This window comes from Ceratina calcarata, unplaced genomic scaffold (genome assembly GCF_001652005.2).
Source record: "Ceratina calcarata isolate Rehan_Ccalc_2016 unplaced genomic scaffold, ASM165200v1 scaffold435.2, whole genome shotgun sequence".
NCBI lineage: Eukaryota > Metazoa > Arthropoda > Insecta > Hymenoptera > Apidae > Ceratina > Ceratina calcarata.
This window is the reverse complement of record NW_017167275.1, coordinates 199,997-215,693: the sequence shown is the minus strand read 5'-3', so window position 1 is coordinate 215,693 and position 15,697 is coordinate 199,997. Positions and strand designations below refer to the sequence as shown.

Genomic DNA, 15,697 nt, shown 5'->3' with positions numbered 1-15,697 from the left:
ATCCTACATAGTAAAAACCATGCGTCCACTGTGCTTCTTGTCACTTCAAGTTTTATTCGATATTGCCGTCGTCATAATTGTCGATATAAATACGTATAAAAAAGTATAAATACGTTGTACATTGCATGTCCGTAAATACGTAAAGCAGCCTGACGTCATGATATCGTGGATAATGCGCGAATAGACAATGATACGTTCATGCGAATCGTTACCTTGATTAAAACATCGGAACGAACGATTACGCGTTGCACAAGGCACAAAAATTGTCCTAGGCGAATCGTCGGAAAGTAGGAGGATCGTTCCGTTGACTCTCAAAGAGAAACGAATAAGAAAAAGAAAATGGGACGAAATAAGAATCTTATCTCAATACAGAGAATCCTTTGGCTCTGGTGAAACGAAACGGCCTGCATTGAATGTAACGCGCGTTCGACCCTGGACCGTGCATCGGAGTTTCACTGTTCTCCTTGTCCCAAGCGTGCCTCGGAGATTCTATACCGAAAGGGCTGTAGAGTTTGGTAGGCGTTCTACCAAGAATCTGGCGAGTACGACTCTGCGGCGTTTGCATTTTACAAATACTGTTCGGCGACTGCTGCTCTTCCAGTCTTTGACGTCTACGTGTAGAACTTTTGAACTTCTAAACGGACAACAATAAAAATCGTTATGAAAAGTAGCTGTCGAGTGGCTCGTTACCAATATCTATGTACGTTCTTATTCTTTTCATCGTTCGATCAGCAGACCTGCGAGATGGTGCCGAAGGTGGTGCGCACGGAGGATATGGTTCTCGACAGTTTCTCGGCCCCGCTCCGCAGGGCACGTCTCGAATCCGCTGACACATTACCGAGAGTCAGATTATTCCAACTCCGATCACCTGTTTGCTTCTCCTTCGATCGAATTTTTTCCTTGCACGAATCACTCGGTTTCTCCTTCTCGAAACGATCCTGGAGGCGTCGTCGGAGATTCTTCGTGCTCTTCGAATTGATCTCCGGCGAATTTTTTACACTCATCGTCAGAACGTCCCGATGGAACGTGAACGAAACGCTTCGCGAATCCGGCCGCATACTTCCCAAACTGTTCCCTCGCGTTCTTCTCACCGGTTACGATTTCTAACTCTGAATAAACTTCTGAAACGTCAGTTAATTAACGCCGTCGGGAAATGGTACGGAAGCCGAGATGATTCGATTCATCTCTCGGATGTACGGTGCATACACGTACTACGAGCGTCGGAGGCGTCGTTGCCAACCGTTATAGCTGGTCGGTCGGCGTCCCTGAGGAGCGTCCCGAAACAAGAATGGCCGCGGACAACGGAATCTCAATTCCCGACTGCCTGGCTTCCTGGTTTAAAAATAATATTTAAATTCTTCTATTTGCTCGCGTTCCTCAGAATCGTCGAATGAATCGTTACTGATCGCGTGGCCGTGAAAGCGATTTCAAATGCGAGAACAAATTTCGTCATAGCGCTCGATATATATATATATATATATATATATATATGTGCCCGTCTATACGCGTGTATTCGTTGAATTACATATATGTCGTGATGTACGATGTAACATTGATTTCCATCCACCTGATCATTTCACCTACCCTTTCGCTACCTAATCCGCGTTATTAATTAACTTAATGCGTGAGGGATCCTCTCGTTTCATTTTGAAAAACTACTGTTCAATTTTAAAAGTCTCGCCGGAGTTGAGGTAGCTTCTAAAGAGATGGTGCTGTCGATTCACTCGCTCCAGATGTGCTTCCTGCTCGGCGAGACAGAAGTTCTGACAGTAGTAATGTCAATTTTTTAATCTTAAATAATCGCGAAATAAAAGACGAAGGATCTTAACCGTTCCTTCGCGCGAGACGGTAAAATGGTATCGCGAGTTGACCCGTACAAGTGAACAGGCGTATTCGCTGACACAACGTAACACAGAACGTATATAGAACGTAACCTCGCGATGAGTTATAACAAGAAAGTGTCGTACTTTTACAACCCGGACGTCGGTAATTTCCATTACGGACCCGGGCACCCGATGAAACCCCACCGGCTCTCCGTCATCCACAGTTTGGTACTGAATTACGGCCTGCACAAGAAGATGCAGATCTACCGCCCGTACCGGGCCAGCACCCATGACATGTGCCGCTTCCATTCGGACGAGTACGTCGAGTTCTTGCAGCGAGTGACCCCGCAGAATCTACAAGGATATACCAAGTACCTGAGCCATTTCAACGTAGGCGACGACTGCCCGGTGTTCGAGGGACTGTTCGATTTCTGCTCGATGTACACCGGCGCCTCGTTGGAAGGTGCCACCAAGTTGAACAACAACTGCTGCGACATCGCCGTCAACTGGAGCGGTGGGCTTCATCACGCGAAGAAGTTTGAGGCCTCCGGCTTTTGTTATATCAACGACATCGTGATAGCGATCCTCGAACTGTTGAAGTATCACGCGCGGGTACTTTACATAGACATAGACGTGCATCACGGGGACGGAGTGCAAGAGGCGTTTTACCTGACCGATCGGGTGATGACCGTGTCTTTTCACAAATATGGCAACTACTTCTTTCCCGGCACCGGCGACATGTACGAGATCGGGGCGGAAAGCGGCAGGTATTACTCGGTGAACGTCCCATTGAAGGAAGGCATCGACGACGCGTCCTACGTCCAAGTGTTCAAGCCGGTGATATCGCACGTGATGGAGTTCTTCCAGCCGACGGCGATAGTGTTGCAATGCGGGGCGGATTCTCTGGCGAACGATCGTCTCGGCTGCTTCAGCCTCAGCACGAAGGGTCACGGGGAATGCGTAAAGTTCGTCAGGGATCTGAACGTACCTCTGCTGACCGTCGGCGGTGGAGGATACACTTTGAGGAACGTAGCGCGTTGCTGGACCTACGAGACCTCGTTGCTCGTCGACGAACAGATCAGCAACGAGTTACCGTACACGGAATATCTCGAGTACTTCGCTCCGGATTTCACATTGCATCCGGACGTCGTCACCAGGCAGGACAACGCGAACAGCAAGCAATATTTGGAAGCTATCACTAGGCATGTTTACGATAACCTGAAGATGATCCAACACTCACCGAGCGTACAGATGCAGGACGTTCCTTGCGACGCTCTCCCCCCGGAGGAGGATCGTCAACCGGAACCAGATCCGGACTCCAGACAAAACACACAGGACACGGATAAGATGGTCGAGCCGGCCAACGAGTATTACTCCGGGGAGAAGGACCAGGATAAGATGGACGTGACCGAATCGTGATAATGGGCGTATTCATCGTTTCCACCGGAATCATTGACCAGAATTATTTAGGGCTGAGGTGCTCTTTCGCAGGTGTTCGTCGTGTACATACTACGTCGTTTATGTAAACTATCATTCTTGTGTAAATAGCGGATCATTAAACCCGTTTCTTACTTCTGGGTTCTCGTTCTTCGTACGCCGATCCCATAAGTAGTCATTAGGCAAGTTTATTGTTTTATGTCAGACAGCGTATTGTCTACAATGATACAACAATGACGATGAGGATGATATTAATTGTAATAATAGTATTAATAGTAGTTAATAATAATAATAATAATAATAATAATAATAATAATAATAATAGCAATAACGATAACGTTTTCATCTCTGTTTCGGGGCTATCTCGCTATATCACAGAGAATTTAATCTTTATCGAATATCTTTTCGTTCGTACCTCATATTCTCGGAAAGTAGAACTTAAAAACTCTCGTCTCCTTCCCTTACTATAGATTTGCTGCTCGGCTTCCGTACAATATACTCCTCTTACACAAGTCTACATATGTATACACTAAAAACGCGACTAACGCAATAAATTAGGTATTATCTCTTTCTTTTTTAAATTAAGGCGCTTGGTTCTGTACACGTTCGTTCGTTTAAAACTTTACAAAAGTTTCTCGAAAAATAATACAAGTATAAAAATACTCACGGTACGAGAGGAACGGAAATATATCTCGACACTTCGGTTAGTTCGTAGTTGCGAGAGATGTGAAGCTTCACGACGTCGATCGATAGAGAAAAAATTCTTCTCGCATTTCAGTGTCGTAAAATGATGATGCGTTGGCTTTTCAAGGAGGCACTGATAAAGATGCACACGCATAAGAAAACTCGACGTAAAAACTTGCATTCATTTCCTGCGTCTCCGTCTGCGTATTCGTTTCTCTACAAACGACTGCTTCTATTTCTTTGCATCTGGTTCTTGTAGTAACGCGCGCGCACGAACGTGTGCCCGCGTATATATATTTTTATATATACATAAAAACGTTCAGTCTCATAGTGAAAGAAAGAAGCAATTCCATTTGGTGTTAGGCTGCTTAGTGTCCTAGAGAGTTTCGCGATCGTACATTATTAGGCATAGACGCACGTACAGGCAGTGCTATGAATCCAGCGATCCTTGAAAATCCAAAAAGATCAAACGCCCTCGGACAGAATATTTTCCCTATAGTATCTGTTCGTTGGATAGTTTCTGCTTGACTAGACGATCTTGTTCTTGATTCACTCTCGGTAGGAGAGCCTCGGGGACCCGCCACGGCGATGCCAGAACCAATAAACTATGTTTCGAAGTGCTTGTAAATACTGGTCACGTACGTCATTACCTGTTGCCAGTCGGGCCGCTCCAGTTGACACATCTCCCCTATGTTCTGCGAATCAGATCAAATGCTTCGTGAGTCACGCTCACTCGATCGGCAGTGCGCAAAAATTGTATCGACGAATCGTGTGATTCGAAACGCACCAGGGTGGTAGGTATGCCAACGCTCTCGGCGGCGGAGAAAGCGATGGAGAAGTTTCTCCTCTTCTCCACGGGCGTCAACGTGTCGTAGGGTACCTTGTGAGGGAGATAGGAATGGAGTATGGCGCAGAGCGCCAATCCGTCGTTCCACGAGCTACTGAAATTCGTGATGTCGATATTCCGATAGCCAATCGTTTTGTTCTGACACCATTTCAGCAACGCGTTGCGTTTCGACCCGCCGTTCTTGATCAGCCCGAGGAGAGGGTCCTTTCGTTCCGACAAGTCGGTCACGCTGTTCCGGCGCACGAAGTCGATGGCCTTGGCGTTCAACGCGGCGGAGTCCAGCAGCTCGCCAGGATTCAACACCACGGGCACCGTAGTCTTTGTATCTGCACCGAAATGTTTCACGACGATTGATCTACCGATGCCGAGGATTTCGCTGCTTCGTGATCGCGCATCTCTGCGGCAACCGCAGAAAATCCGACCCGTCTTTAAAATTACCTGACAACGGCTTCCTAGCGATCGTAGTTTGAGTTTTGTTATTGTTCGTGGTGTTCGCCGTGCATATGAGATTATTGATCTGCTGCTGGTCCCGGAGCGGAGCCTTCAACGTCATTATATCGTTCGTTCCGATGGAATTGAGAGAGGACGTGGAACTGCTACGACTCCCAGGGCCTGCGCATCCAATAACAATAACACGGAATTAATGCTAAGGTGGTTTCACGGGTCTTCGTTCTGTATATCGTACCCGCTTTCGCTTGCTTCGTGGCGTTCTCGATACTTTCTATAAGACACTTCACGGACAGCCTCGAGTCCTGCCGCGATATGTTGGCTTTCCGACGAGCGGCTATCTCCTGCTGCACGCTCGTCAGCACGCACTGCTGAGTATCCGTCGGTGTACTCGCCGGCCTCTGTGGCGGCTGTTGGGGTACCTTCTGGTTAGCTGAAATACCAACGACACGAATTGTATTTAAAAATGATCTCGGCATTACTCGTCTAGAACGAAAATAAGCAATAAGCGCTATGTTTTACACGTAAAAGAAAGCACAAACGTGTGACGAGAAAACAAACAGAAATAATTCCGATCCTCTTGGCTCGTACAGGGCCACAAGTATAATATTTACAGGTAGAGATACTCGTTGAAAGTGAGCGTGAAACAGGTGTGTGGCGGTAGTGATTCGACGAGGAACGACCAAAAAAAAGAGAGAGAACAAAACATGAAAGCTACGTATATTCCAGGGCGTGGAAACAAAAAGACTAGAGAACATAAGCTGACAACACGATTAATCCAGACACTGTGACGAGTGAAAGAACGGGGGGGGGACCTAGAAGAGATACGTTTCGGACTACAGCAACGAGAGGGGATGTAATTACGAGTGTTTTAACACGTGAGAGACCAGGGATAAACAAATTCTGGGATTTGAACTCTGCGAAAATACAAGCAAAATCACGTTTCCACACTACGGTGTTTGGCGACTTACGGTCGCGTATTGTACCTATTTGCCGGCCTGGTCTCAGTTCCACATCCTCTACGATCGTCTCAAATTTCTCTCTCAAAGACGAGGTCCTCCCTATGGAAGACTCTTTATCCTTCGACGGCGAATCGTGTTCAACGTCCGTGTGATTGCTTTTCTTCTTCTCATCGACGACTACCGGGCCGTTTCTAGCGTCGGATTCTATGCTGGCCTCGGATTGGAATAAGTTCGTGTTTAAAAATTTCATTCGTTTCAATCTGTTCGCTTCGCAAAGAGTCAGATTCCTTCTGGTTTCCTGCAGTTCGTCGTCGAATTTCGAAGCGTCGTTTGCAATCTTTCGCCTGGAAACGGAATCCACTGCGCGCACTTCTTCCTTCGAATGCGTGGTCGAAGTGTTCTTCGACGCGGGGGACGCCGACGATGCGTCCACGGTTGCTCTGGGTAAATTCTCCACCGAAGCGAGAATCGAACTATGTTTCTCTCTGTCTCTGTCCCTTTCTCTTTTTGTATTCGAAACGTCGAAGATTTCCGGTTTTCGGTACAGAGAAGAAGCAATCTGGATACTTCTCGGCCTTGGAGTCGGTCTAGGAGGCATCGCATTTTCGCTATTGTCCACGTTGTCGATCGAACAGGTTCGTAGAGTAAGATTGTCCAAGGAAGTGGAGAAGATTCGATTTTTTAATCCGGAGTTGAAAATATTCTGCTTGCCGGTGGTGTCCAAGAGAGAGTCGACGATTCCACTGCCCGTTCTGGATTCGTTTTTCTTCAGAAACAGTCTACGTTTCGCCTGCATGGAGGAATCGTGATCGCGTTCCTCCTCCGAGTCTCTGGAGGTTCGTAACGCCAATGAATTTTCTTTGTCCCTCGTATACTCCGCCCTGATCCTCTGTGACGGTCGAATTTCCTGACTGCCATTGTTTTCCGCAATCACCGAGTTCGTTTCGGTGCTCTCCTGCAACACTTTTCTCATCTCCGGATCCACTTCGAATCTCAAGTCGTCCATCGCGTTCTCCACGCCGGAGTACACATAGTTTTTGGGGACGAAAAATCGGCTGTTCGAAATCTCGATACCATACGAATCTGTCCCAACGTTCTGAATCCCCTTTATGTTCTTCAATAAAGTCGACCGACCAACTGGCTTCGTCTCCGAAACTGATGCTGGGACTATGTACAATTTCGGGTAATCCTCGGCGATCTTCGAAAACTCGTTCGCACTTTCGACGAAAGAAGTTTCCTTCCGATCGCAATCGCCCTTCGAGAGACATGGATCCTGAGAATCTCCATCTTTCGATCCGAGCGAAGAACGGGTGGAGTCAGTTCCTTCATTCGAAATTAGTTTCTTGTCCAGTTCGGAGCTGGACTCTTTTGAATACGCTGCAGCGTTGCAATTATCAGATTCGACATCCTCCCGACGAGTAACCGAACGTTTCTCTCTCGCGTTACTCGCACCACGGAGTTCGGTCGTTATCATCTCATTGTTAAACGAACCCGGTGTCGAAGCGCTTTTTTTGGGATCGTGCCGTCTTTTTACGATGGTACGGCCGCGTTTCAAAATACAGCTCGCAGGTTTGCGAGAATTTCCAGCAGTGCTACCGAAACACTTACATTGAGGAACTGCGGTGCTGCCTGACATCCGAATGAAATTGAAAAAAGAAAAATACAGATAACATGTAGGTAGGAAGTATCGCATCGACTACTCTCGATCCACGATAGCCACGGCACGTTAAAATATGCAATCGTCAATCGTTTTTCCTAATCGACCATCGACCGATCGAACGGGCACCGTTTCCCTGGCCTAACGTCGTGATTCGAGCTAAAATTCTGTTTGCGCTAAGCTCACGATCATCTCCGACCTGTGTCCGAAAGGAACCGCGCGCGACGTAAATACGTATGTTCACTTACCTTTGTTCAGTTTGTCGAGCTGCGCCTCCAACGCTCTCAACTTGTCCCTCTGCGCCTTATTTTCCATGACGACGCGCTCCAACTCGGTCTGAGCCTCTGTCTTGAAATCGTTCGCGACCCGAACGGTCATCAAGAGATCCGTCTGAAATTGTTCCCACTCGGCGACCTCCTCCTGTCTCAGTTTACGCTCCTCGGCGAGAGAACGCTCCAACTCGTACTGACGGGACTGAGCCTCGCGTTCCCGTCTCTGGGCCTCGTTCAACGCTGCTTTCAACTCCCTCTTGTCTTCCAGATGCCTCTGACACTGCGCCTGCAATTCTGCCAGGGAATCCCTCACCAATTGCAGCTCCGTGCTCACGGACAATCTCTCGTCCTTCAATTGGTCCAGTCTGTATTCCAGGTCGTCGATCGCCGACTTGGCATTATTGCGTGCTACCTAAAGGGAGGAGACTCGACGTGTCAAACTGATTTACTCGCCGATCACCGATGCGACCCACCTTGTATTCTTCCTGAAGCTGCGAGTACTGATCCCTGAGACGATCATGGTCGCAATGAGAGCGCGCCAGCTGCTCCTGCAGCGCTGCCGCCTGCGTTTCCAAAGTATCCTTCTCCCGTCTGGCCGCGTCCAGAAGTTCGTCCGCCTCGCTCTTGTTCTCCACCTGCCTCGACTGCTCCAGTTCCTCGATCTTGGCTCGGGCATTCTCCAAAAGCGTGGCCAACCTGCTGATCTCTATGTTTCGATTCGCACCATCCTGTCTAGCCTCCGCTAACTCAACGTCCAACTGTCTCCGCTCGATGTTGGCCGTCTCCAGCGAAGACTCGAGCACGTGCACGCACTTGGTCAACCGTTCGGTCTCCGCTGCGCTGATCTCCGCGGCCGCTCGAAGGTTCTTCACCTCGGACGTCAACTCCTCCTGTTTTTGCAGCAGCGATTCCCGTTCTTCTTGAGCACTCTGCAATCGACCGATGCGATGGTTCCGTGGCTGAACGATTTACTACCTAACGATCTAACGGAAAACTGTGTACCTTCAAAAGGTCTACTAATTTCTGCTCCCGCTCCGTGTTGTATCCCTTGGACGATTCCTGAGGTTGCTCCTCCCTCAGCAACAGACCCTGTAGCGTGTCGACCTTGGACCGGGAGTCCTCCAGTTTCTCCGTTTGCCTGCACAGCGACTCCAGAAGCACGTCCTTCTCCTCTGTTAATCTCTCGTTGTCGGCTTGCAACTCCGTAAGCTGCGCCTGTACAAGGGAGAAGGGGGATCTTCAAGAAAACGACGACGCGACCCGCTCTATGCTTAGACACCGCGAAGATGTGATACGCACTTGCAAATCGCTCAGTTCTTGAATCGTTGCCTGCAACTCCTCGTTCGTCGAATAGTGCGTCTCCTCCATTTGTAAAATCCTGTCCTGCAGGCAGGCGACGGAAACTTCGGAGCTGGAAGAGCGTTTGTCCCAATCAGGAGTGGTGCACTGAGCACTGTCCTGGGGCACGTTCGCCACGGTCGTGGAACCTTCATCTTGGGGAATCGCTATCGACGCCGGTGCGGAGTTGTGCAGCCTCGAGGCGTCCAGAAGCAGCTGTTGCTTCTCCGTATCGGACAGAGGGGAATGAGCCACGTCCCTGAGTCTTGCCCGAAGAGCTTCGTTCTCTTCCGCGAGACGTTCCAACTCCAAGCTGTGCTGTTCCTGCGCTTACGAACAGCCGCAACTTTTTAGAGATCGTCCACGTGAACGCATGCAAACCGCGCGTTACTTCTCATCGAGCCGACCGAAAGCGGTTATCCGCTATTACCGTACACTCTTCATCGGTCTCTCGACCGCGTTATAAAAGGCACGACGCTTACGTAAAGGATAACATGGTGGTCGACAGCGTTTACGTACGCGTACTCTAATTACTCGAACCGAAGTCGGGTACGAGGGAACGCGATATGCTCGGTCGCGCGAGACACGGTGAACGACGCAGACAAATCCAAGTTGCCGATTCAAGGCGACGAACGAATCTTCTTCCCTCGATTCGACTCCCGGCGAGTACGAGCGCGAACAAGTGTCATCCAGTTCCTAGGTTAGGTTCCGTACCGTTTCACCGACGGTCTCGCTACTTTCTAAACGCGCGGCCATTAGCTGTTTACGACTCGTCGTAGGAACAGAAACGAGCTATAAAACAAGGTGTACCTTGTCGTTTACCGTGGACGACGAATGACAACGTTTTTTCATAGCGTTCGCAGTCGTTTCGCTCCGCAAGCTTCCCTTTCCTTCGTAAACATCCCCACGTTCTACGCCCTCTGGCCGACGCGGGACGATGCCGACGGACAGGAAAGCACGGGAAACTTTCACGCGGCAAAAACGTACGAACGAACGATTTCAATCGTCGCTCGATTCCACGAATCGTCCCGGCGTCGTCGACCATTCTCGAGTAGACTATCCAGTCGTCTGTTATGTAACGTGCACGAGTTTTTCGTAACGTCGAACGGAGAGAAAAAGTATCACCCACGTTCACCTTGAATCATCGACGACGTCGACGAAGAACCGCGTTGGTCGCGCGCGGAAAACGCCCGCGAAGACGGTTCACCATGTCTCTTTACCTTGTACGGTCCACGTTGACGGATGGAAGTGGGAGGAGCGGATCCACGAGGTGAACGATTGAGAGAAGGCTCGGGGAGAGGGATCGGAATGTAAGGAAAAGATCAGACCAGCGGCGGCGGGCGCTGCATCTCCGTTGGAGCGTCCAATTTTTATCTCGTTAAAAGTTCAAGCTCCCTCGGACACCTGTCGCGCCGCGGAACAATGGTCGACCGATCGACGCACGGCCGAAGGACTTTCGAGCCGTGATTCTCGGCACAATTCCCATTTTACTCGATACTCGAACTGGCTCGGCTGGATAAGTAACAGGCGATTCGTTGATCGTTACCTTGAGGGAAGCGAGTTCGGTGCGTAGCTCCCGTAGTCTCTGAGCGTCACAGGAGGCCTCGCGGAGATTCGACTCGAGCCGGGCGCGTTCCTTGCGTAATACGTCGATCTCACGCTCGAGTTCCTGCATCCTGGACCCCTTGACGGGTCCCTTGGGATTGTAGCCCGCCTTCGCGTTCCCCTTGGCCCCCTTCGAGTCCCAGTTACCCGCGGCCGGATTCTCGTTCTTCGCCTCCAGGGAGGAGACGCTCGGCGCCGGACGCAGCGAATTCTGTTGCTGCTGCGTCGGTGGTTGCTGCTGCTGTTGCTGCTGCTGCTGCTGCTGCTGCTGCTGCTGCTGCTGCTGCTGCTGCTGCTGCTGCTGATTCTGTTGGCCTCTGCGAAACAGCGATTTGAACTTCATCATGGTCGCGCGTCGCACTTTACTTTCCAGTCGGATCGAAATTAAAACTAGATCGTTGTTCTCCTAAACGCGAGAATTCGTCTAACGATTGACGCATCGTCGATATCGTCGACGATCATGGTTCGATCGGTGAGGGCGGGTCATTCACGCACCAAAGTGGCCTGCACCGTTGCACTCGATCTACGCGGACAACGCGATCTCGCGATCGATCGGAATCCCATGCCCGAGAAACAAACGCGTATCACAGGCACAATCGACGTAACTCGTTTCCACCTTCGTACGAATACGAACAAACTTGGATAAAATGGTACGGAGAAGAGCAGCCAGCTCTCGTGCCACTTTCACGTGTCGTCCAATTAACGTTAGATTTCAAGTTTAACCGGAATACAGGGAAAAATATCCTTTTTCCCAAACTTTCTCGAGGCCGAGGTTACACGACGGGGAGCGATCGACTTCGCGCAACGTGTGACACGAGAATTCGAAGAGATGCTCGACCTCGAGCCACTTCGTCGTCCACGTTCACGAGTTCTAGCCTCCCCCCTCTCGTTCCGCGACTCCTTCGGAGCTAAGGTTACACCGCGGATGATGCTCCGACGACGTAGGAGTCGAACGTGGCACGAGAGATTCGAGCCAGGATTCGACTCAGCCTCCGACGGCGACCACTTGTTGCGTCCACACGCTCGCGCGTTTCCTCGAGAAGATGCCCGATCCAGGGACACGCTCGCATACTTGGACGTCGAATCGAAACCGCTTCGAGACGTATCCACGGTGAAACGAACCGTCGAGGTGTCGTCCAGACGCATCGGTAGTCGATCCCCCGTTCCTACTAGTTATCACTGGTTTTCCAGCTTTCGTACGACACCGATCACTTCGACGTGGAATCTCTCATCTCTCGAACAAGAGAACCCCGCGCGGCCGATCACTCTTTACTCACGGTACTCGCAAAGTCGTTCCTTATTCGGAACGCAGGGAAGGAACGACGCGAACTTGGCGAAGGTGCATCTGGAACTGAGGACGCACGACGACGACTACGACTACAACGACGACGACGACGACGACGAGTGGTCGAGTCGAGAACGACGAGAAGAGCGAGGAGAACTGACTGAGCTGAGACCTGAGACTGTGTTCTGTATCCCCTCCAGAGCGGTTTTCCCACTACGGGCCCCGACACTCGACACCCGACCACTTTGCCGGACGGGACGAAGGGCTCGAGAACACGAACGTAAGCGTTTCTAACAGCTAACGCCGTCGAATACTCTTGACGTTCACCAGCGTGCTATGCACGTATATATAACGACGATGCCACTGGTCTTCTTCGATGTCCATCCCGTTACGCATTGCCCCGTGTAAAAGGACGCAGTCGTTCGCAGTCTTTCCTGCTCGTTTCTCGTCGAGGAATAATTAAAGGATGCTGTATCGCGTAAATTTCTGCACGTTCAGAAAGACTTCTGGTGTACACATGTACGGTCGCTCGCGAGGTCGATCGAAAGCAAAGACGAAAGAGCAACAGAGATACGAACACGTAATTGGCGTCAGCGGGGCTTAAGACGATCTTTGCCGACTTTCGAGCACATGTTGTACGTACGTGTACACACGTGGAAGAGGGTCCGACCGACACGGAGGAAGCAAGAAGAGAAAGCAGAAGCTGCTCCGCTCGAGGAGGCCACAAAATCTGCAGACGCTTCGTCGTCGCATCGCGCGTCGACCAGTTTTCTCATACGGTCGACACATGGTACGGTTCGACGTAACGTACACCACCGTGACTTAAAATCCCCTCGGTTTCGAACGAATCTGGAACGCGAACGTCGTACGACGCGAAGGCGCAGGGTAGCCCGAAGAAGAGGAAGCCGACTGCGATCATCGATACGGACGATCGTCGGATTTCACAGATACGACGAAAGATATGAACATGTCGCGTTGAGAACGATGATCGTTCGCGTATCAACGCCTCACAGATCCGATTTGTTCGAGGCGGCGCATAATTGTCGTTAATTCGATTAACATTTGCCGGGTGTACTTATGACTGTGCGCGCATTCGAAATATCAATGGGAGAACGTCCTCCGCGATGTAGTCACGTAGGCTCGTCGATGCGCTCGAGCTTAAACGTTCGCGCGTTATTCATATACCGATCAACATTCTGTACGACGTTTCTATGCAATACAGAGACGTGACTGCGTTCCTCCTCCGCGAGCTCCGATTTATCTCTCATCCTGATCGTAACCGCGATCGGGCGTACTTTCCTTAAAACCACGGACCAATTCTAAATGCTTGTACAAATATAAATGCATGATGATCGTCAGTATCTAAGGAGTTGCATCTTATCTTTCTCCAAGGAGACGCGAGAAAGATAACGCGTTATCGCCAGGTGTAGGACGCGACGACGTACGATCGATATAAAGGCCGCGCGAAAGTATTTTTCTTTCAGAGAGATACCGCGAACGAATCCGGTGCAGAATTTTCCGACGGAAAGCATGCAATGATGCATCGGTACCATTGAAAGTAAACTGATTAAGAGCAAATAATGATCGAACGATGATTCGACGGCCGGAACACGTAGTCTTGTATCTCGCGCTCCGGTCCTTCTTTCGGACGATAAACGATTAGGTAGAAAGAGAACAGATAAAGATAAAGTCGACGATGCCTCGGTTGGCGCGCGCTGACGTCATTCCGTTCCAAGTTTTCGCTCGATCGACTTACTCAGTTAGGTACTCACAAGCACATGTACACACGTAAAACATACTTAAAAGTCGCTTCAAAGCGTACGTGTACTCAACGATTCCATTCATGATAGCTTGCCTGCACGCGTACATTTCTAGCGACAAAGGTTTTCATCTAATCGACATATATTCCGAGTTCTATAGGTCCAACGGTCGGAGCCAGATCATACATGGTCAGTACCAGAAAACGCGAATAAGGAAAAACACCGTTTTCACGGCGGACCTCGGTTTAAACGCTAAACGCGAAAGAAGTCGCGGCGAGGCGCTCATTGACTTCTGATGCACCGGGTAGGTGCATTTAAGTAGGTTGTCCGACGTCGGACCGAGTGCCGTTCTCAGTGCTCTCATCGTCGTAGTGGGCTTTTTAGAGTCCACGATGAGAAGAATCGGTCTGTTCCCGTTTCTTTCGTCCACTACGCCTCCTTCTTCCTCCTTTCGCTCGGACCCGCGTCTTTAAATCTCTGATCAAAAGCGACGACGACGAGCGTACGCGCGTTCACACACAGCAGGTAGATGCATCGAGAACAGTGGTGGCCGCGGTAAAAAGAGAGGTAGGGCGAATTATCTGATGTAATCGAAAGCCGATTTATGGTCACCTGGAACAGGATCGGACCGGTCGAAACGGGTCTCTTACGTCAAACGTTATGATTCAGTGGGAAACGTTAGAAGAAAGAAACGCGTGCAGCTCGACCAAGCTGACCAGATCGTAATCTACCCCGTAACACGGCGGCGAGTGTTCGCGAATTATTCGCGACGACAGGCCGACGGTGGAACTCGTAGGAGCGTCGTAAAAAGACCGATCGACCGACCATGGCGAGCGACGAGTCAGAACAGAAATGTTTTTCGTCAGCCTCGTTCTTTCCAACGGCACAGACTCCGCTCGAGCCTGTCGACGGCGGCGCGACCGCCGAAAAGAGAGGTAGTAACTGCGACCGGTGCAAAAAAAAGAAACTGGTTTTAAAACGCGGTAGCGCGGGCCAGAAATCGGGCCCGTTCGGCGAAGCGAGCCGTACATCTTTCGATCGTTTCACGATCATTTCTCGAGGCGATCGATGGCTGAGAATCGTCGGTGTCCGATAGAAAAAGTGGTCGCGCGTCCCGCGTCGCGTACAGACGTACCGTGACGAGAAATCGCGAGGACAGGAGAGCGTAGACGTCGGCGGTCGGGTCGTTGAACTCGCGCGAACCAAAGACGAGCACACGCGCGTCGCACATTTTCCTTTTCACTTTTTCGCCGCCACTTGAAATAAGAGGGTCGCGCGCGCCTGCCTAACTGGCAAAACGCATCGCGCGACCGCGTATGCGCGCTGTAATCCGATCGCGTTCCGACGATCAGAAAACTTACTCGAGCCGCTCTTCTACCCTCGCCTCCTGCCTCCCGGAACGCTCGGCTTTTCTGCTCGCTGGCCTTCTCGGGCCGAACAGCGACGCGACCACGTCCCGTTTCTTTCCACCGCCGGACGGCAGTGCACGTATGGGCTTCGATCTGAAATACACAAAAATCGTCCTCCCTTATAATCGACCGTCGCTTGTAAAACGCGATTCGTTCGACGCTCGCGTGTGG

The 15,697-nt window shown here is 50.4% G+C and overlaps 3 protein-coding genes across 5 annotated transcripts; 1 reads left to right on the top strand and 2 right to left on the bottom strand.

The window, feature by feature from the left end:
• Positions 1-34: 34 nt before the first annotated feature.
• Positions 35-2,286, bottom strand: LOC113464600 (uncharacterized). The gene is made up of 3 exons (XM_026815228.1): positions 2,199-2,286; positions 738-1,332; positions 35-634 (listed from the first exon to the last, which is right to left on the bottom strand). Exons 2-3 carry the CDS (start codon positions 1,056-1,058, stop codon positions 359-361), a joined length of 597 nt encoding a protein of 198 aa, XP_026671029.1. The 5' UTR covers positions 1,059-1,332; positions 2,199-2,286; the 3' UTR covers positions 35-358.
• HDAC3 (histone deacetylase 3) lies at positions 1,734-3,398 on the top strand. The gene has a single exon (XM_018027898.2). The coding sequence runs from the start codon at positions 1,941-1,943 to the stop codon at positions 3,240-3,242; it is 1,302 nt and encodes a 433-aa protein (XP_017883387.1). The 5' UTR covers positions 1,734-1,940; the 3' UTR covers positions 3,243-3,398.
• On the bottom strand, positions 3,374-15,496 carry LOC108626936 (cytospin-A). Of its 3 annotated transcripts, XR_003389450.1 has the most exons (12): positions 15,479-15,496; positions 11,014-14,729; positions 9,429-9,791; positions 9,132-9,344; positions 8,603-9,058; positions 8,106-8,541; positions 6,210-7,829; positions 5,477-5,671; positions 5,230-5,403; positions 4,732-5,117; positions 3,928-4,639; positions 3,374-3,477 (listed from the first exon to the last, which is right to left on the bottom strand). XR_003389450.1 is itself a non-coding variant. In XM_026815216.1 (10 exons), the coding sequence occupies exons 1-10, from the start codon at positions 11,416-11,418 to the stop codon at positions 4,550-4,552; spliced, it is 4,323 nt and encodes a 1,440-aa protein (XP_026671017.1). In that variant the 5' UTR covers positions 11,419-12,512; the 3' UTR covers positions 4,450-4,549. The 3 variants fall into 3 exon arrangements, 2 of the variants coding, with proteins under 2 accessions (XP_026671017.1, XP_017883380.1); XM_026815216.1 differs by lacking the exons at positions 3,374-3,477; positions 15,479-15,496 and having other exon boundaries at positions 4,450-4,639; positions 6,225-7,829; positions 11,014-12,512; XM_018027891.2 differs by lacking the exons at positions 3,374-3,477; positions 11,014-14,729; positions 15,479-15,496 and adding an exon at positions 10,278-10,509 and having other exon boundaries at positions 4,450-4,639.
• Between the last annotated feature and the right edge of the window lie 201 nt (positions 15,497-15,697).

Coding starts and splice junctions, on each gene's coding strand:
- LOC113464600 (XM_026815228.1), bottom strand. CDS start 1,058: ATGCGGCCGGATTCGCGAAGCGTTTCGTTCACGTTCCATCGGGACGTT. Junction 635..737: donor CCTTCGGCACCATCTCGCAG/GTCTGCTGATCG, acceptor TTGTCCGTTTAG/AAGTTCAAAAGTTCTACACG.
- HDAC3 (XM_018027898.2), top strand. CDS start 1,941: ATGAGTTATAACAAGAAAGTGTCGTACTTTTACAACCCGGACGTCGGT.
- LOC108626936 (XM_026815216.1), bottom strand. CDS start 11,418: ATGATGAAGTTCAAATCGCTGTTTCGCAGAGGCCAACAGAATCAGCAG. Junction 5,672..6,224: donor GAGACCAGGCCGGCAAATAG/GTACAATACGCG, acceptor TTGGTATTTCAG/CTAACCAGAAGGTACCCCAA. Junction 5,404..5,476: donor CACGAAGCAAGCGAAAGCGG/GTACGATATACA, acceptor TTGGATGCGCAG/GCCCTGGGAGTCGTAGCAGT.